The sequence below is a fragment of the Neolamprologus brichardi genome, chromosome 7, assembly GCF_056152115.1.
Source record: "Neolamprologus brichardi isolate AB-2024 chromosome 7, ASM5615211v1, whole genome shotgun sequence".
Lineage (NCBI taxonomy): Eukaryota > Metazoa > Chordata > Actinopteri > Cichliformes > Cichlidae > Neolamprologus > Neolamprologus brichardi.
Window position 1 is genome coordinate 43,786,852 of NC_142110.1, and position 16,277 is coordinate 43,803,128.

Here is a 16,277-nt window from a genome sequence, read left to right on the forward strand (position 1 = left end):
AGTAACCGAGTGCTCCCATAGGACTCTGCGCATGCTCAAACAAACTACGTCATCACCCCGCGCCTTTGTTGTCAGACGGTAGCGAGGTATCGTCAGAGCTAGCTCGCCTAGTCTCTAATATAGAACGAAAACAGTTTAGGAAATGGTTAATTTGACGTTTTGACGCACCAGAATCATCCCGAAGGTGGGATCAGTGGTAAATCAATTCGAAGAATTCGCCAGCGAAGAGGAAGTTTGACAAACAACGAGGTAAACGGAAACTCACTTAGCTAACTGCTGCAATCCACTGCTCTTCTATAACGAAGTGACTGAGAGCTCATCTTCATCACATATGCTACCACCTGCATAACCGTGTTTGGTTTAACTCTACCCGGACTGATCTATCCGAAGAAGTTCCGCAGTTAAGGAGTAAAATTGTACGGTTTGTTAAACTAAGATTATCTGCTTAGCTTTTCCCAGATGTGGAGTCGGAGTTTTGCTTTTTCAGATGTTTTCAGGAACTATGTGTTTATTTGACAGTGCGAGGAAGTAACCCACACTACGTTGTTTCCTGATTCTATTTCCTGATTAGGTTAAAACCCCTGTTATGAAACATACATCGGCACAACCTTTGCGCATACATTGCACACAACTGCTTTATATTTTAATTGAATGAAATTAACAGAGTTAGATCAGAAAATCCCTAAATTTCACTGTTTAATTGGACACTTTTTAGAGATTAGATCATTGGCGTGGTAGTGGCTATGTCGTAGAAAGCATGTTGGTGATAAAACTGCCGAGCAGAAGGAAGAAAAAGGTTCGTGGATGTAGGGAAGGAGGACATGCAGAGGGTTGGTGTGACAGAGGAGGATGCTTGGGATAGTGTCAGAGGAAGGAAGATGATCAACTGTGGCGTCCAATAAAGGGCAGCTGAAAGGCAAAGTTTTGAGACTCTTTATGATTTATGTGCAGTTAATGTGGAAGCTGTTTATCTGACGCTTTACTTTTTTGACCTTTCCTGGATTTTTCCTTCAATGAGGGTATAATTAGTTGAATATCTGTATTTGGTTGAGCGTGCAGATGCCCAATAGGTGTCCAGGTCTTCTCTGGTAGGTTCCTTCATGTTCCAGAGATTTCCAGAGGCAAACGCCCAGTTGTTGAGTGTCTGAGCTCCATGCAAATTCATACTTGCAATAATCAAAAACTCTGCCTTTTGCTTCTTTTATCCCACAGATTCCACATGTCATCGGCAGCAGAGACAGTCGAAAATGCCTCTATTATTTCAGAGAGCACGGCCCATGATGGAAACCGCTTGTGGATAGGAAACATTGATCCCAAAATCACAGAGTGAGTAAAAAAAAAAGTCAGCTTCTGCTTTAACGCAAGCTCATATTTCATCTTCATTGATCCACCAGATATCACTTTAGATAGTGTAAATTATCTACAACACTTTAATCCGTTAGTAATGATTGCAGGGATCTTAGCTCATAGTCAAAGAGCCACTGGGATTACAATAGAGCTGTGGCATAGTGAGCATTTTTAGGAATTAAATGTAACGTTTTCAGCCTCAAATGTGCGAAAGCGCCACTTTAACATGGAGTAACATTTAGTGATGGCTTTTAGTGGGTGATCTGTGGTCACTGTAATAGATGGTATGAAACTGAGGCATTGGTTTGTACCTTCTACCCCATAGAAAGGCAAAGTATTGTGTGTCTGTGTATGATTGATTAACTGTGTGTGTAGAGTGTGTGTGTGTGTCACAAGCTGAGACTGAGCAGACAGGGCTGGGTGTGTGAAAGAGAGGCAGTGAAGCGCGGAGACCTGCTCGGCTAAGGAGCAGCCATCATTCCTCAATCACCTGCCCTGTTTACTGTTTCTGTGTCAACCTGGAGCTGTGTGTGTGTGTGTGTGTGTGTGTGTGTGTGTGTGTGTGCGCGCGCGCGCGCGCGTACACACACAGTTGATGTTTGGGTGGCAGCTGGTAGAGGCTTTGACACCCAGAAGAGTCTTGACAGAGCATCACATGCAAATCCTTTTTGTTCCTCCTTCTTTGTGTTTGCTGCTGAATGCTAAAGACATCCCTGCATATGCTGTGATGAAGAGGAGGTAGTTTTTTGGGGTGAGGGGTGTGTTTGTACGCCTGTGGGGGCTGCTGGAGAATGTACGGGCAGCAGCTCTGGTGGGCGTCTAGACAGGCGTTTCCTTCCCCTTTCCCTGCTCTGCTCTGCTTCTTCTTAAATGGCCCTCTACTTCTCAGTATGGAGGGAAAACAAGAGAAATGCTCAAGGCCCCCGTTGCTGATTGGGAAGATTAATTAGCTCCGGGATAGCACGCAGTACCCCCTGTGTTTGTCTGGGTGAGCCAAACTCCCTGCAGAGGTGGAAAATAGACCTGAGATGCAAGGTGCTGATGCCACAAGGCAAAATGATTGAACTGAAACAAACTGTTTTCAGCATTTAAAATCAATACAACTATAAACTGCCCCCAATCTTAATTTATATCATTTTATTACAAAAGATGACATATGAGTAATTTATTCTGTGAGGGTGAAATTTTATTTCTTTGAGCTTGGATCATTTGAAAATACAAAAGTGTGCAAAAGTCTTAAGCCCCACTTGATTTCTTTATATTTTGCTCCCAGTGATACACACTTTGTCTTTTTTTAAGCAGTAGTTCTCCAGGATTTCTGAAGGTCTTTGAATTATTATTATTTTTTTTACATTGCACCCATCTTCAGTCCAGTCCTTGTACCTGGCCGTCCCAAAGGAATGTTTTTTGTTTGTTATGACACTTAACACTCACCTATGAATTATTCAAGTTTTAAAAAGGCACCTAACAAACTAGATGAACCAATGTTGTGTCTACACATAACACACAACTTAGAAATGAACCAATTTTAATGTGTATCTTTAGGTATGTTGTGACTAGCAGCCTGTCACAAAAGTATATAGTTTGTTCCAATTTCTGTAGTTGAATCTACAAAAACTGCCAAAAAATTTTTGGTTTGACTTGGAGGAAACAGTATTTTGCAGTAGCAAGGGGATTTCCAAAGAACTATCAGCTGAAAACTCTGTATTTTGATTTTGATCCACAATGCAATACCATCTGGAAAACATTTGAATAGCAGCGGTTTCCCAAAAACACTACCAATGCAGTGAAAGCATACCTGGATAGACAAAGACATAGTTGAACACTATCAGTCATGGACTGGCCTCCCCAGAGCACAGACCTCAACAGTATTGAAGCAATGTGGGATCATATTTGACAGAGAACAGAACAAAAAGGAGAAACATCCAAAGAGGAGCTAGTTGTCAGTTGCACACTCTTTTACTCTTTACAACTGCAGATAGCTGCATTGTCAAAAAGTCAAACCCTAGCTCCTCCTCTCCAAATTCTTCCCTTCTGACCTGCACTTTTCTGGACCGAACCTTTTGTCTTATCTTTTTCTGGACTTGACTCACATCCCCCCCTGTCCCTTCCTTCCTCTCCTCTTGTTTCCTAACTCTTGTATCTGTCATACCTGGCTTCTCACCTCCTCTCTTCTTTTGCCTTGTGCTCCTCTTCCTACACCTTTCACCTTGCCATCAATATCCCCTCTCTGAACTTTAGTTTCCGTTTGCTCACCTTTCCCTCCCTTTCCTCCCCCTTCTCTTCCCCTCTTCCTCTGGTGGGTTTTACAGCCCCCAGGAGGAGCTCTCCATTGTGGCTTAGCATCCATTAAGGTTCTTAGTGTGTAACCTCTGTTAAAAATACACATATGCTCAAACGTCTAACTATATAGCTTTTTCAAAGGACGGCATAGTTCACTACTGCACAGTTTTTGTTTACTGAAGTGTAAACAACAACTTAAGTGTAATCTAGGGCTAGATGAGCCACTGTCACATGGGGAGGCTTGCAGGGTGTTGTCTGGGAAAAGCAGAAACTGTCGTTGGTCTAAAGCCCCCCAGGGAGTCGTAGAAGACATTAGTACAACCTGTAGCTTAGAACCTCGCTTCACTCTGAGAATGCCACATCGAGTCCCTTGCACATACACTGCACACTTGCACATTGACATTTTTCTGGTCTCTCACACACACACAAACCACTTGAGGATTAAAAATAACAGGCTCCTAAACAATAAAAGGCTGAAGCATTAATTTCTCTTTAACAGTCATACAAAACACCTGGGGTCACTCTGAGGCCTGGACAGTCACACAAGGCAATGGCACCGAATCAAGAACACAGGAGGGCGTCTGTTGGACTCTTTTCTTCAAGCGTTTCAGTTTTTTCCCCTGTGACAGAAGACAAGAACATGTAAACAACAACAAAAAAATCAACGAATTGCTGAATATGTTTGGCTTCAACTGTTTGTGCATGTGCACGCTCCACAAAATATTAAAGTATACAAATGTGTAACTGTAACCTTTTTTTTTTTCGTAAACTGCTGATTGAGTTGGTTTGCAAACAGTTACGGGTGTTGTCGTCTTTCATACAGTGAGGACTGCTAAAAGCCGTTTCTTTGCCTTCACTCAGGAACATGAGGAGTTAATTCTGTGGTAGTTTCAGTGACTAATCAACAGGGTGATGTGTTGTTTCTTGTTGAGGAGTTTTCACAGTGATTCAAACTTGTTCTTGAACCTCAAACAGTTACTATAAATGAGTCCATTGACACTCTTAAAAGAAGTCTGCAACAATTTTGCTAATTGATTTCACCATTTCAGTCATTTTTTTGAGCCTGACTCACACAGTTGACCCCAGCATCTCGAATGTGTCAGCATATTGGAACTTGGGATGGACACTTTTTCGTATTTTCTTCTTAACAAAATGGAAAAGCACGTGCTGCTCAGTTTGTGTTGAAAACAATCAATCAGCCCCGGGGTATTTACAGTAGTGTAGCAGAGAATCTAGTCTCCAAGTGACCCTGAACTCATTGCTCTTTTCTGTACTGTCAAAAGAAATGTTTTTTTCCCATGGCTGCAAATTGCTGGTTAAACGCGCGCGCACACACACACCTTCAATCTCACAAACACTGCATAGCTCTTCAGTGACCACATGTATTCTCATTTGTAGTCCTAAGCAGCGCCGCACAGTCAGTGGAGGTTGTTTGTGCAGATCTCTGTGCTCAGGGGGGATTTTAAGCTTCCTCTGTTTTATTCCCTCATTGTCCTGCTACTGTATCCTCAGCATTGTCTCAGTCAGAGATTTACTGTCACCGGCCTGCCACACCAGCTGGCCTGCTGCTAAAAAGGTGTCAGGGAGAGAAAGCTGTCATTCTCATTAGCCCTACTTGACAGATTTACAGGGGCCAAATACAGCATGGACTGAGACCCTTTTGCAAAATATCAAAGTCATTTTGCTTTTTATTTCCCATTTTCTGTCTTTATGGAGCAGTCTTTTCTTACACTTTTTTTTTTTGCTCTCTCTCTCTTTCTCTCGCTCTCTCGACAGGTATCACCTGGTGAAGTTGTTAGAGAAGTTTGGCAAAGTGAAACAGTTTGACTTCCTGTTTCACAAGTCTGGGCCTTTGGAGGGACAGCCACGAGGCTACTGCTTTGTCAACTTTAGCACCAGGGAGGTACGTGCAGCATGTTTATCTGCATATAAATGTCAGTTGTGTTAAAAGGTTTGTTTGTTTTGTTTGTTTTATCATTTCTAAAAGTAAATCCTCAGTTGGCAGGAGTAAAACGAATCATTTCATCAGTATAGGAAAAATATTTGAACTTAAAGATCTGATGAGAAACAATTTTCATCCACTATGAGTTGGATGTTTTATGAAAATGACCCAAACTGAGTGTAAAAATGTTCATGAGTCAACCTGAAGCAGTGTGCGTGTGTGTCCTGTTGAAGTGGGCTTTATAGGGAGCAGGTTTAAGCTTCACAGGTTGTTTTGGAGCGCGCTGTGGGATTGAGATAAGCATCTAGTTTCACAGCTAGTGTCTGTCAGTGGGATATGAAGCCCTCCCAAAAGGATTATACAGAGGAAGTGTGTGTTTATCTTTCACACTCACACACACTTACATGTAGACACGCTTGGATAAAGAACTGCATTAATATAATTTAGCAGCAAAGCCACTTGCACATTTGATTAGATAAAACTGTATTTATTCACACTGCCTCTCATACACACAGCCACACACTCAGACACCTCAGTTATGGCCTTCTGCTGTTATGAGGACTAATGATTTAATCACTCGGATGCAATCATCAAAGCTGATTTTTAATCACGACTTAAAAGCCGCCCCTCTGTCTTTCTCTCTTTTCCTCTTCCTTGTTTTCTCTGTGTTTGTGTTTCTGTGGCTGCATGCAGGAGGCTGAGAGGGCTATCCAGTGTTTAAATGGGAAGCTAGCTTTGTCCAAGAAATTGGTTGTGCGCTGGGCACACGCACAGGTGAGGGTAAGTATCACGCTCACTCCCAGCATACAATACTGCTCTGAATGTGGCTGAAATTTTGGGTTTAATCTGCAGGTATAGAGACTAAATATAAATATTAGATCTGTGCATTAGAAAAATGTTAGGCTCGCTAATGACCGAAGGGTTGGGAGAAATCACCAAAATATCTTAAGATGAGGGACATGTGTGAAGGCAGAGGTCAATCTGGCTTAGGGTGAAAGATAAAAATGATCCGCCAGTAGTGGTTTTAATTTTAGTGTTTTTGCTGTCAGAGCCAGTTTACAGAGAGCACAGGGATCCCAGCACAACCAGCATGCCTGTCTGTTAACAATAGAAAGCCTACTGGCAAAGGGTGAAAGGATATCCTGTATAGAGACGAATCACGCCCTACACACACACATACACACAAACACATGGTAGAAGGGGGTCAAGGTCAACGCTGCCGCCTTTAAGAGAACACGCTGTGAGATAAATCTGCTCAAAGATTTACCTAATAACAGTTCAATCAACCGTTTCAAGCAAAAGTAGTAGCTGTTTATATTCATGCTTCTACAAGTGTTCATTTAAAAAAAAAAAAACAACAATTTTTGTGCCACTAATATAAATGACCTTTAACCACTTAAGTAACAATCTCCCAACATCTTTGCCACTCGCCTTAGCTCACATGCACTTTTTTAGGTGCGGTACTATGAAATCAAACATTTCCTTGCATAACTATTGTCCAGTTATGCAAGTCAGTTATGCAGCTTGCATAACTGCTGCATGTAAAAACACTTCCATGCAAGAAGCATCTCTAGCGTAGGTTATACTACCAGGACGGTTAATCTCGTGAATAATTCAGTGTACTGTAGTGAGTGAATATAATCAGCTGAACAGGGTCTGGTTCTGACCCCTTTTTTTTCTTCTTTTTTTAATAATTAGCAGTACGTGTAGGCTAATATAAATAATTATCAAACTTAATAATTGTTTTATTCTTTTAAAGCTTAAAATGACATATTAACAGTATTTTCAAGTCAAGTTGGGGTCATCTTAGATTCGACAGGCCCCAGACTGTAGCGTCAAGTTTGTTAATGTGAGGATTTATATGAATAAACAGGTTTTTGACTCTTTGCCTGCATGGCAGGCATACAGTAAATGCTGGTTCCTCTCAGTAAATACCATTTTCTGTCTATCAGCTCAGGCAGTTAAAACACAGTCTTGGAGAATATATATCTCGCTGTCCTCTCTGCCGCATACGTGACTAACAGAGTCGGAGAAAGTGCAAGTTTTTTTAGGAATTAGTTTTTTAATTATAATTAAATTGTCAGTGGGTTATAGACTGGGGTCGACCTTGGCTTCCAGCGAATGTTGTTGGTATTCTTAAGCTTTGTTCTGTTAAAGTAAGCTAGATATGCGCATTTTTCCACTCTGCTGCAGTGTGTTGATGGACGGTCGTGATCATGTGACCCTGCAAACTGTCCTGCTAGACTTGATTGCTATAATTAAAGTTTCACAACAGGGAGTATCTCCGCCTAGCCTGCAGACATGGATTTGCCTGCCTCCTGGCAGAAATGAATTCACACATCACCATTATCATGCCCTTTGTGAAAATAAGTTAATATTTCAACCACAGTCATCTTCACATTGTTCATCAATCTTTCTCCCTCACGTTGTAGACTCCCCCACATTTTCTTATTGTGAGTTTTAGGCGAGGAAAAGAGTAGAGGTTTAAGCATGACCCATGTCGTATGTTCCAAAAAAGATGGCACCGCAACGCTCAACTTCACCCATCACCTCAGGACCTTTTTCCTAAGAGGTGTCTGATCATTAAACCTCCTTCTAAAGCATGCGATATGTGCGCTTTTCCCCTTTCTTAACCTTTGTTTGATGCATAATTTCAAGGGTTATGTTTCTTATTAGCTACAGAGATTACAACATGGGGTCAATTGCAGATCACCGCCAATTCCAGTGAAGCCGGTATACTGATATTTCAAGTGGACTAGTCTGTGAATTGCGAGTTACTAATTTTTGCAGTCCCGTCTTTGTGAGCAATCTTCCACTGATGGAGCCAGCTCAGGTTAAATTAAAAATGAATTACATTTTTGTCAGCCTGTCTTCATTGAGTCCAACCCAGGATGTGTGCTGGGATATGTGAGTCACAGACAGGTGGTGTTGAAGTTATCCAATCGTCCAGGCTTACATCTTGATTTTATTTAAAGCTTTGAAATGGAGGGAATTACTCTGATGATCATTTATTTAAGGATGTCCACAATCCTCAGATTTCCAAACCTGCTAATGCAACTGTTAAAGATGGCGTATTTTATACCCATACTTATATAAGTAAGCTTATCTATGATGCATGCTACCTTTGGAGATGAAATGATTTGTGTGGCTAAAAGGGTGCAGTGCTAATTTATCAGCTTATCCTAGTGAGCTTAGTTAGCAAGTGCAACACACAAACACACTTATCAGCTTATGCTTGTGTCAGGGCGCCTGCCGTGACCCTACCTCTAACTGAGTTACCCAGTTGGATGAGTAAAAAAAATACCCTCACTCGGAGTTGATCTGAGAGTAAACTATTATTTTTTTTTTATTACCAGGTATGTAAGTTTGCTTTTTAATGCTGCAAAGTGGAGCATTTTAGCATGGGAGTCTTTGGGGTCTCATTCCTTTTTCGAGCCAACCTCAAGTGGCCACGAGAGGAACTGCGGTTTCGTACACTTCTTCTTGGCTTTATTTGTTTGTACTCCGTGTTGTGTAATATGCTTTTAATTTTAAAATATCAAGTTATTTTAAAAGTAATCTATTACATTAAAGCATCATGTATGCATTAGTTACTCGTTTGAGTTTGTTTGCTTTACTAGAAACAATAAACGGTTTTTATTTAGTTTGTGCATGTTGATTATTCATCCTGAGCGTGTGAAGTCTTCTTAGTGTATTGAGTTTACTTTATGATATTTCCAGCACCTCCTCAACTATATTACCACCCGGTTGGGTGAACTTGTTACTTATTAGAAAGTAAAAGTTATTGGTGTCATATTGTAAGGTGATACATCCAACACTGAATGAATGTACAAAACAAAAGTTTAACTACATTTGCTATGCATTTCTCACTTGTCAGCCAGTTATAGTGCAGTAATTTAGATATATAGATTTATTAACCTAATTTAAAATGCTATCTCCTGAAAAACATAAATTTAACAACCCAAATTTAGCTTTATTTGCAGGTTTTGGAGTGTTTTCAGATTCAGTGTGCTCTTGTTGGCTGCATTCAGATCTCTATGCATTCCAGCCACATGCCTTTAGGAATAGGTGGAAGGGAAGGGTCCTGGCTGGTTGCATGGTCATTGTTTTTACTCTTATTCTTGGCTATACATGTTGTTTATTTCATGGGACTGTATGTAGGAATGTGTGTGCGTGTGCTGTGCTGCATTTATGTAACTTCATTTAATGTCATGTGAGTCTGTCTCGCTTCCACAAGCTGAATTTTGCCAGATGGTTTCCAAACGTACTGCACACGGAAACTGCTGCGCCAAGCACTGGAGCTTATCATTACCCATCATGTGACTGTTACTTTGTTTAGATTTTCTTTTTTCTTTCTTTTTTTTCTCCACAGGTTTCAGTTTTGGCTGTTGGAGATGTTTGGAAGGTGGTTTTGAAAGGAATGAGTGCACGCGTTGGTTGTTGCTCATCAGCTGGTCCCACTTTTATCCTCGATCATCCCTTAGGGTGTGATTACAAGCCGGACGTGCTTGCTTGCTGCTTGGTTACTGTCTGTTTGACCGGAAACAAACAAGATCAATACTGTAGTTTAGTAATGTTCATATTTGTGGGAGAAAACTGGAGCTGACTTCAGAGACCTGCTGCTAGTATTTATTAAGTCTGTTGTTTTCTAAATGTCTGCCTTATTTTATTTGGCCCTGTTCAAACATAAATGTATCTCAGGGGTAAAATGCTGTTAAACTGAGATTAATGATTAGGAATTGCTTGTCTTTTTAGAAAGTTAAAGTTTGATTGATGTGTACTGTGAGCTGTAATCTATATCACAGTCCACATTATATCTTTAGGACATATTCAGTCTCTTCCACTGATTGTCTGCTTCCCTGTATCTTGTGTATCTTCTGCCATTACTTGCTCTACTTGTTATTTTACTCCTTCTGTTTATCTCTTTTCATCTGTCTGTCCATACACGTTTCCATCATTGTTTGTGTGGGTCTTTCTTTGTTTGTTTGTTTTTTGCCCACGTATGTTGTTTACAGAGGTTTGAAGGTTTTCGTAATGACAAGACGATGCCTCCCAGCCTGGAACCGTCGTGCAGCGGTTCAACAGAGGATGGATCCATAACAACCAACCACCTCAGGTTGGCATCAACAGCAGACACACACGCACACATATAAACTTTCTGCTGTTGTATCAGATTTTGTTTTTTCTCTGAGTGTGTTCACATATGAGCTGAAGCCCTGAACTTTTGTATTTGAATGGATTTGAATTGGTGTCTAATCTGTCGGCACCCAATGCAAAGATGAGCCAGTGGGCATCGAATTGCCTTCTTCTTTCTCTACCTGTCAGTCTTGCTTAAACCTAAGAAAGAATTTCTAGCAGTGAGAATGCTGCTGAAGTTTACCGTCTCCTACTACAAGAGAGAGCTCCATCTACTAAAACCTGAGCCTCATAACAGTTGCCATCCTCAGAGAAACTTTATTGCATTGAGAAGGTGATAAAATGGCAATAAGACAGTCTGCTACCAGTCAGCTTGTGATTGAACTGGATTAAGTTGGCATGTACACAGGCAGTCTATATCTGATTAACTGTGATAAATCGGTGATGATCGCTAATCTGGTGCTATCTCCTTCAATGTAAATGCACTTCAACTGCTTACATTCAGAGTCTAGCGAGAACCTCATAGATCCGAAACAGAAATTCAGATATTTCTGTTTATCTATTAACTTTTACATAGGATTGTAACCAGTTGGCAACCAGTTGAGTCGTGTCCCCAACTGCAAAGAGACCAATTGCAGACGAGTTGCAACTGACACCAGTGTGATGGCAACGTTATAAATTAAACAGCAGTTATTTGCAAACCTTCTCCAATCTGTCTGAGAGTGACTGCACTCAGTCCGAGTCAGACTGCGATTGTTTGGAGGCAGGTTGCCTTCCACTCTGTGACCCATGCATTGATTGAAAGTGGGCACCCATAGGTTAGGGTGTTGAATGCTTAAGCTCTGGGTGACCAGTTGGTTGTTATAACTACTTGCAGGGGGGGTCACTGAATGGGAAAAAAAAGTAAATGCAATCAGTAGAAAACACTTGTTTATTTTTTTCCATTCATTCTTTTCCACTCATCCAACTTTGGGGGGAGGGCTGGAGAAACCCATGAAGCATTTCACCCACTCTTTTGTTACATCCACGATCACGTCTATCTTCTTACATACTGTAACCTTAATTAACCAAGCCAGCACAAATACATGAAAAACAGAAGTTTCAGACATATTTTGGACCTCATACGGGCCTAATGTTCTCTCAAGAGCTGTTCTCTTTCTTTTAGTGTAGTCCAAGTACCTTCTGAAAACATTCACATTTAATGAAACATCCATTTTAAAAACAGTCTGAGATGTCTTAAGAAGAAAAAAAGAGCTATTTCAACAATGTTCCTCAGTTTTTCCACATTCAGTTGGTCTGCTGTAATTATACTTGCATTACAATTTTACAGATAAAAGTGGAGCTTAAAAAAAAAAAACACGCAAAACTCACACGCTTGAAACGAAACAATAGTATTTTACTCATTTATGATTGAAATAATCATTTATGATTTAGAAAAAGTTTAGCTATCCTCACTGCTCCACCTCTCCAGCAAGAGCAGTGCAATTTGTTAAAGAAAATGAGTTATTATTAGCTCCTCAGCCATTCTGATACTTTGTAAAGCTGTCCAGCAGGCTGGATTTGACCCTTTGCCAGGATGCATGTCTGACACCTCTGCTATAAAACATTCTTCACGGTACTCAACTGTGGTGCTGAAATTATTGAAAGACCACATTGGCTCCAAAGACATCAATGGAAGTGTTGAAATTCTGTCCGACTCCAAAGTTTGCCATTATAGCAGCCACATTTGCAGCCCTTATTCCCATATACACACTTGCAGGTCAACCAATTAAATAAATAAAGCGTTGTTAAGTCACTCTGTGGCGTTTTCGCCTCCTACTGAGGTAATATAGCCTAGAGTCACAGCAAAACGTATAATACACAGCATGTATTTTATGCAGTCTACTCAGTGAGTATACATCCCACTGGCAACCAAAAAAAGGCAACTCTTGGACTTCCTTTACTATTTTGGGGCCTTTTTAGCCTTTATTTTGATGGGATGTTGAAGAGAAGACACTCAGCAATTGGCCTCACGGTGGATTCACCTTACCATTGTGAGGTAAAGCTGTGCGCTGATCAATGATCTTTTCATTAACATAAACAACAGTTTTAGGGGGATTAATAATGCATTTGCAACCTATTTAAAATAAAAACGGTCAAATGCCAAATTAGGTTCCCCGGCGTGAGCAGACTCACTGAGCAGAGTGTTTTTTTACCCTTTAAATGTGGAAGCTGTTAATTTTGTGTAAATATGTGACAAGTCGTGGTTGGAAAAAAAAAGAAGTAATTTCATGTTGTTGTGCAGGAACCTCTCATCTATCTGCTGCAAACTTCAAAGTCACTCCATCTACACAGCACAAGAGAGGAAATATACACTATAGCCCTCTTTTTTTCCCTGATGGCCCCTCTATTGTTTTCCTCTCCAGTTTTTCTTTTTCTTTTTTTTTTTTGCTACTTCTCGCACATACTCATTCCCTCATTTTCCCACCGCCTCCCCACAAGCACTGCAATTTTTTCCCACAATCTTATCTCCTCTGCTTCTCCAAATTCTGTTTCACCATTTAAATAAAAGTAGTGCTCTGTTTCACTGTTCATTCTTCTGTATTTTTTTTTTAAAACCTGTCCACCCCCCTCTCACTAAGACTGCTATTACCTCCTCTTTCTGTCCCCCAGAGTCTGTCCATCAGCCCTATTTGTCCCTCACACTCAGTATCAACACTATATTTCCCCCCCAGCCTCGCTGCTAACACCTCCTCTCATTTTTTCCTTCTTCCTCCAGCACGAGTGCTAAGATCCGCGCCATCGAAGCCAAGCTCCAGATGATGGAGGAGAATCCAGACGATAGCTACTCAGGCCCGTCTGCCTACGTTTACAACAAGCCGCCGGAGAGGAAACGCTGGGAGCCCTACTCTAAATCACACCACAGCAACCAGAGCAGGCCCCGCAAGTTCAGGAGATGACCCATCCTCCCACTTATTCTATCCCCAGCCACCCACCCCTTCCTCTCTAATCCCAAAGCCAGCGTCTACACCTCAGCCCCCACCTCCACACAAACAGTTTCCACATTCAGTGCTTTCGACTGTCCTATGTGGGGAAAATAAAAGCTCTCGAAGGTGAACCCTGACTGTTAAGGAGTAACCACAGCCATCATGGACGGCACCCAAAGTGGGTTTGGGGTTTTTTTTTTTAGTTATTTCAGGTCTCAGAATCATCGGCAGTTATTTAGCCGGACATGTGACCCAAACCTGGCTGACGTGCAGGTCGGGCCTCTCGTCGGCCTGCCTCGTCACGATTTGCAGCGATTGAACACAGTTGAAAGTGTTAAGCGGTGTAAACGCTGCTTCTCGTTTTGTTTTGAACACATCTTCTAACTTCCAGATCACATTATTTAATTAAGGAATATGTTTCTTTTGGAGGGTGGGTTGGGCTTCGGTTTGTCCTAATTGGTTACTATTAATGGAGTGTAAAAATAATAAGCCACAAGCCGCTTAGCGACTCTCACTGCGAGTTTTTGTGTGTGTGTGTGTGTGTGTGCGTGTGTGCGTGTGTGCGGGCATGCTTGATTTCTCCCCCTTTGTTCTTTTTTTTGGGGTTTTTTGTTTTTTTTCTTGGATCTAATTTTATACGACTGTTTTTAATGACTTTTGCGTAGCATTTAGATCCATCCCTGGTCGCATTCTTGTTATTTAAAATTCTCAATTAAAGGTAAATAATCACTTCGCTCCTGTGTTTTTCATGTTGATGGTGTTCTTTGTTGCCATTAAAATATTTTGTTTCCATTGCCCAAAAACTCCCTCTCCTCACCACATGTAACCCTTTTGTTTTGGGGTTTTTTGTTTGTGGAAAATCAGCCATCATGGATCAAATCATTTATTTAAGTACCAGAAAGAGCATCTATGTAACAACATTATCCACAATAATCATATAGTCTTAGCTATTGTAGCCTTTTGAGGCTCACTTTTCCCACTCTGATATGATGAATATTAAGTAGTTCACTATTTTTGTGCAGTTCCTGTAAATACTTCCAATATTTGTAGGCCTTTTTGTAAGACTGATTAATGTGGACAAATATTCTTTATTATAAACTGCATTTTTTTCCATTTGCTGTCATATTGGGCATTTTTATTGCAGTTTGGGGCTCTTATGATTTTTTTAAAAAAAATTTAAAAAAAAAGAGACGAAATCCTGATGAGACTGTAAACTGGATTTAATTGGCAGATGGATGAATTTGCCGGCCAAATGGCCTTTTCTGTTTTTGTGAGGTTACCAAGTAGGAACTGTTGGTCTACAGCTCGCAGCGGGCTAATTATTGGAGAAGACGGAAGAGCACAATTTCGTGCAGACCGATGGACCAAATCCTACCTCTTGACATCACTCAGCTCTTCGTGGGATTTGTTTGTTGCTGTAAAATCATTCATGCGGCTGCAGAACATTTGTGAAATCAATTACAGCATTTTTTTAATTCTATTTTTATTTTATTTTTTTATTTTCCTTGCCTGTAATTATCTGTTTTCAATAAAAGGCCCACTGGTTAAATATATCATTTTTAGTTCATGGATACACATTCGGGTGTATTTTTTTTCTTCTTTTTTTAAACGCTTGGATCATTTTGATGGAATAATTCCTGAAGTGTAGATTTACAGATAATTATGGATCCGCTGTGGAAAGCGGGATGATTGACATATCGATCTAAACTATTGTAGGCTCAAACATATCCTGTAATTATAAAGCTCAGCCTTTTGTTTAATGGCTCCCCGAGTTTCTGTCAGCGTTTAGATTCAGTTGCATCAGCTCCTATAGTTTATGTATTTATGTATATGTCTTTATACTTTTGCATAATTATATTAAGGATTTACATTAAAAACAAACAAACACATTAATCTGTGGATTTAAACGTAGCGCCAGCTGTGTTTGAAAGATCTGTAAATCGTGAACATTTGCCCTACTAATATACATCTTTTACCTTTTACTTATACATCGAATTTATTCTTATTTTTTAATGAATTTTAACTTCAACCAGTTTTATTTTATAAATACATGATGCCTTAAATCGCAATATTTATGTTCTTTAAATAACTGCAAGCATAGCGACAACTGGCATTAAATTATCCAAAATATTAACGGAATTATATTTTGAATCATGGAGTTAAACTAAATCCAGTCTCTAAATTGTCCTGTCTTTAATAATGACTATTTTTCTCTTTTTTTATATATATAAATGAGTAATAAGAACATACATATGGTTTTATCCGCATATACACAAGAATCAGCGTGTATATAACAAAAACTTTGGTTTTCACGCGCAAACTTGTGCGTTAATTGCCGCATTGTTGTCAGCGGTCAACGCCAGCTGTATATTTCCAGTAGCAAATAAATGACAATCACATAAACAAGTATAATTTTATTTTTCTCCCTCTGCTGCTATAAATGTCTAAGATATCAAACATCCACCAGCAGAGCTTTGAGGAATCAGAACTGTTCCGAACTGCGCGTCCAGCCTTCTCACGCACATGAAACTCTTTACTCGCCCTCCCCCTTCTTTAACTATAAGGCAGGCCAGAGTCTCGCACAAACTTTCACTGCAGCTCTG

General features: G+C 40.3%; 1 protein-coding gene across 4 annotated transcripts; it reads left to right on the top strand.

Moving 5' to 3' along the window:
* Positions 1 to 5: 5 nt before the first annotated feature.
* Positions 6 to 15,268, top strand: rbm18 (RNA binding motif protein 18). Of its 4 annotated transcripts, none has more exons than XM_006788773.3 (6): positions 26 to 249; positions 1,213 to 1,326; positions 5,407 to 5,533; positions 6,266 to 6,352; positions 10,588 to 10,688; positions 13,467 to 15,268. In XM_006788773.3, the coding sequence occupies exons 2-6, from the start codon at positions 1,220 to 1,222 to the stop codon at positions 13,645 to 13,647; spliced, it is 603 nt and encodes a 200-aa protein (XP_006788836.1). In that variant the 5' UTR covers positions 26 to 249; positions 1,213 to 1,219; the 3' UTR covers positions 13,648 to 15,268. The 4 variants fall into 4 exon arrangements, with proteins under 4 accessions (XP_087699768.1, XP_006788836.1, XP_006788838.1 ...); XM_006788775.3 differs by having other exon boundaries at positions 27 to 249; positions 6,266 to 6,346; XM_006788774.2 differs by lacking the exon at positions 26 to 249 and adding an exon at positions 1,002 to 1,088.
* Positions 15,269 to 16,277: the final 1,009 nt, after the last annotated feature.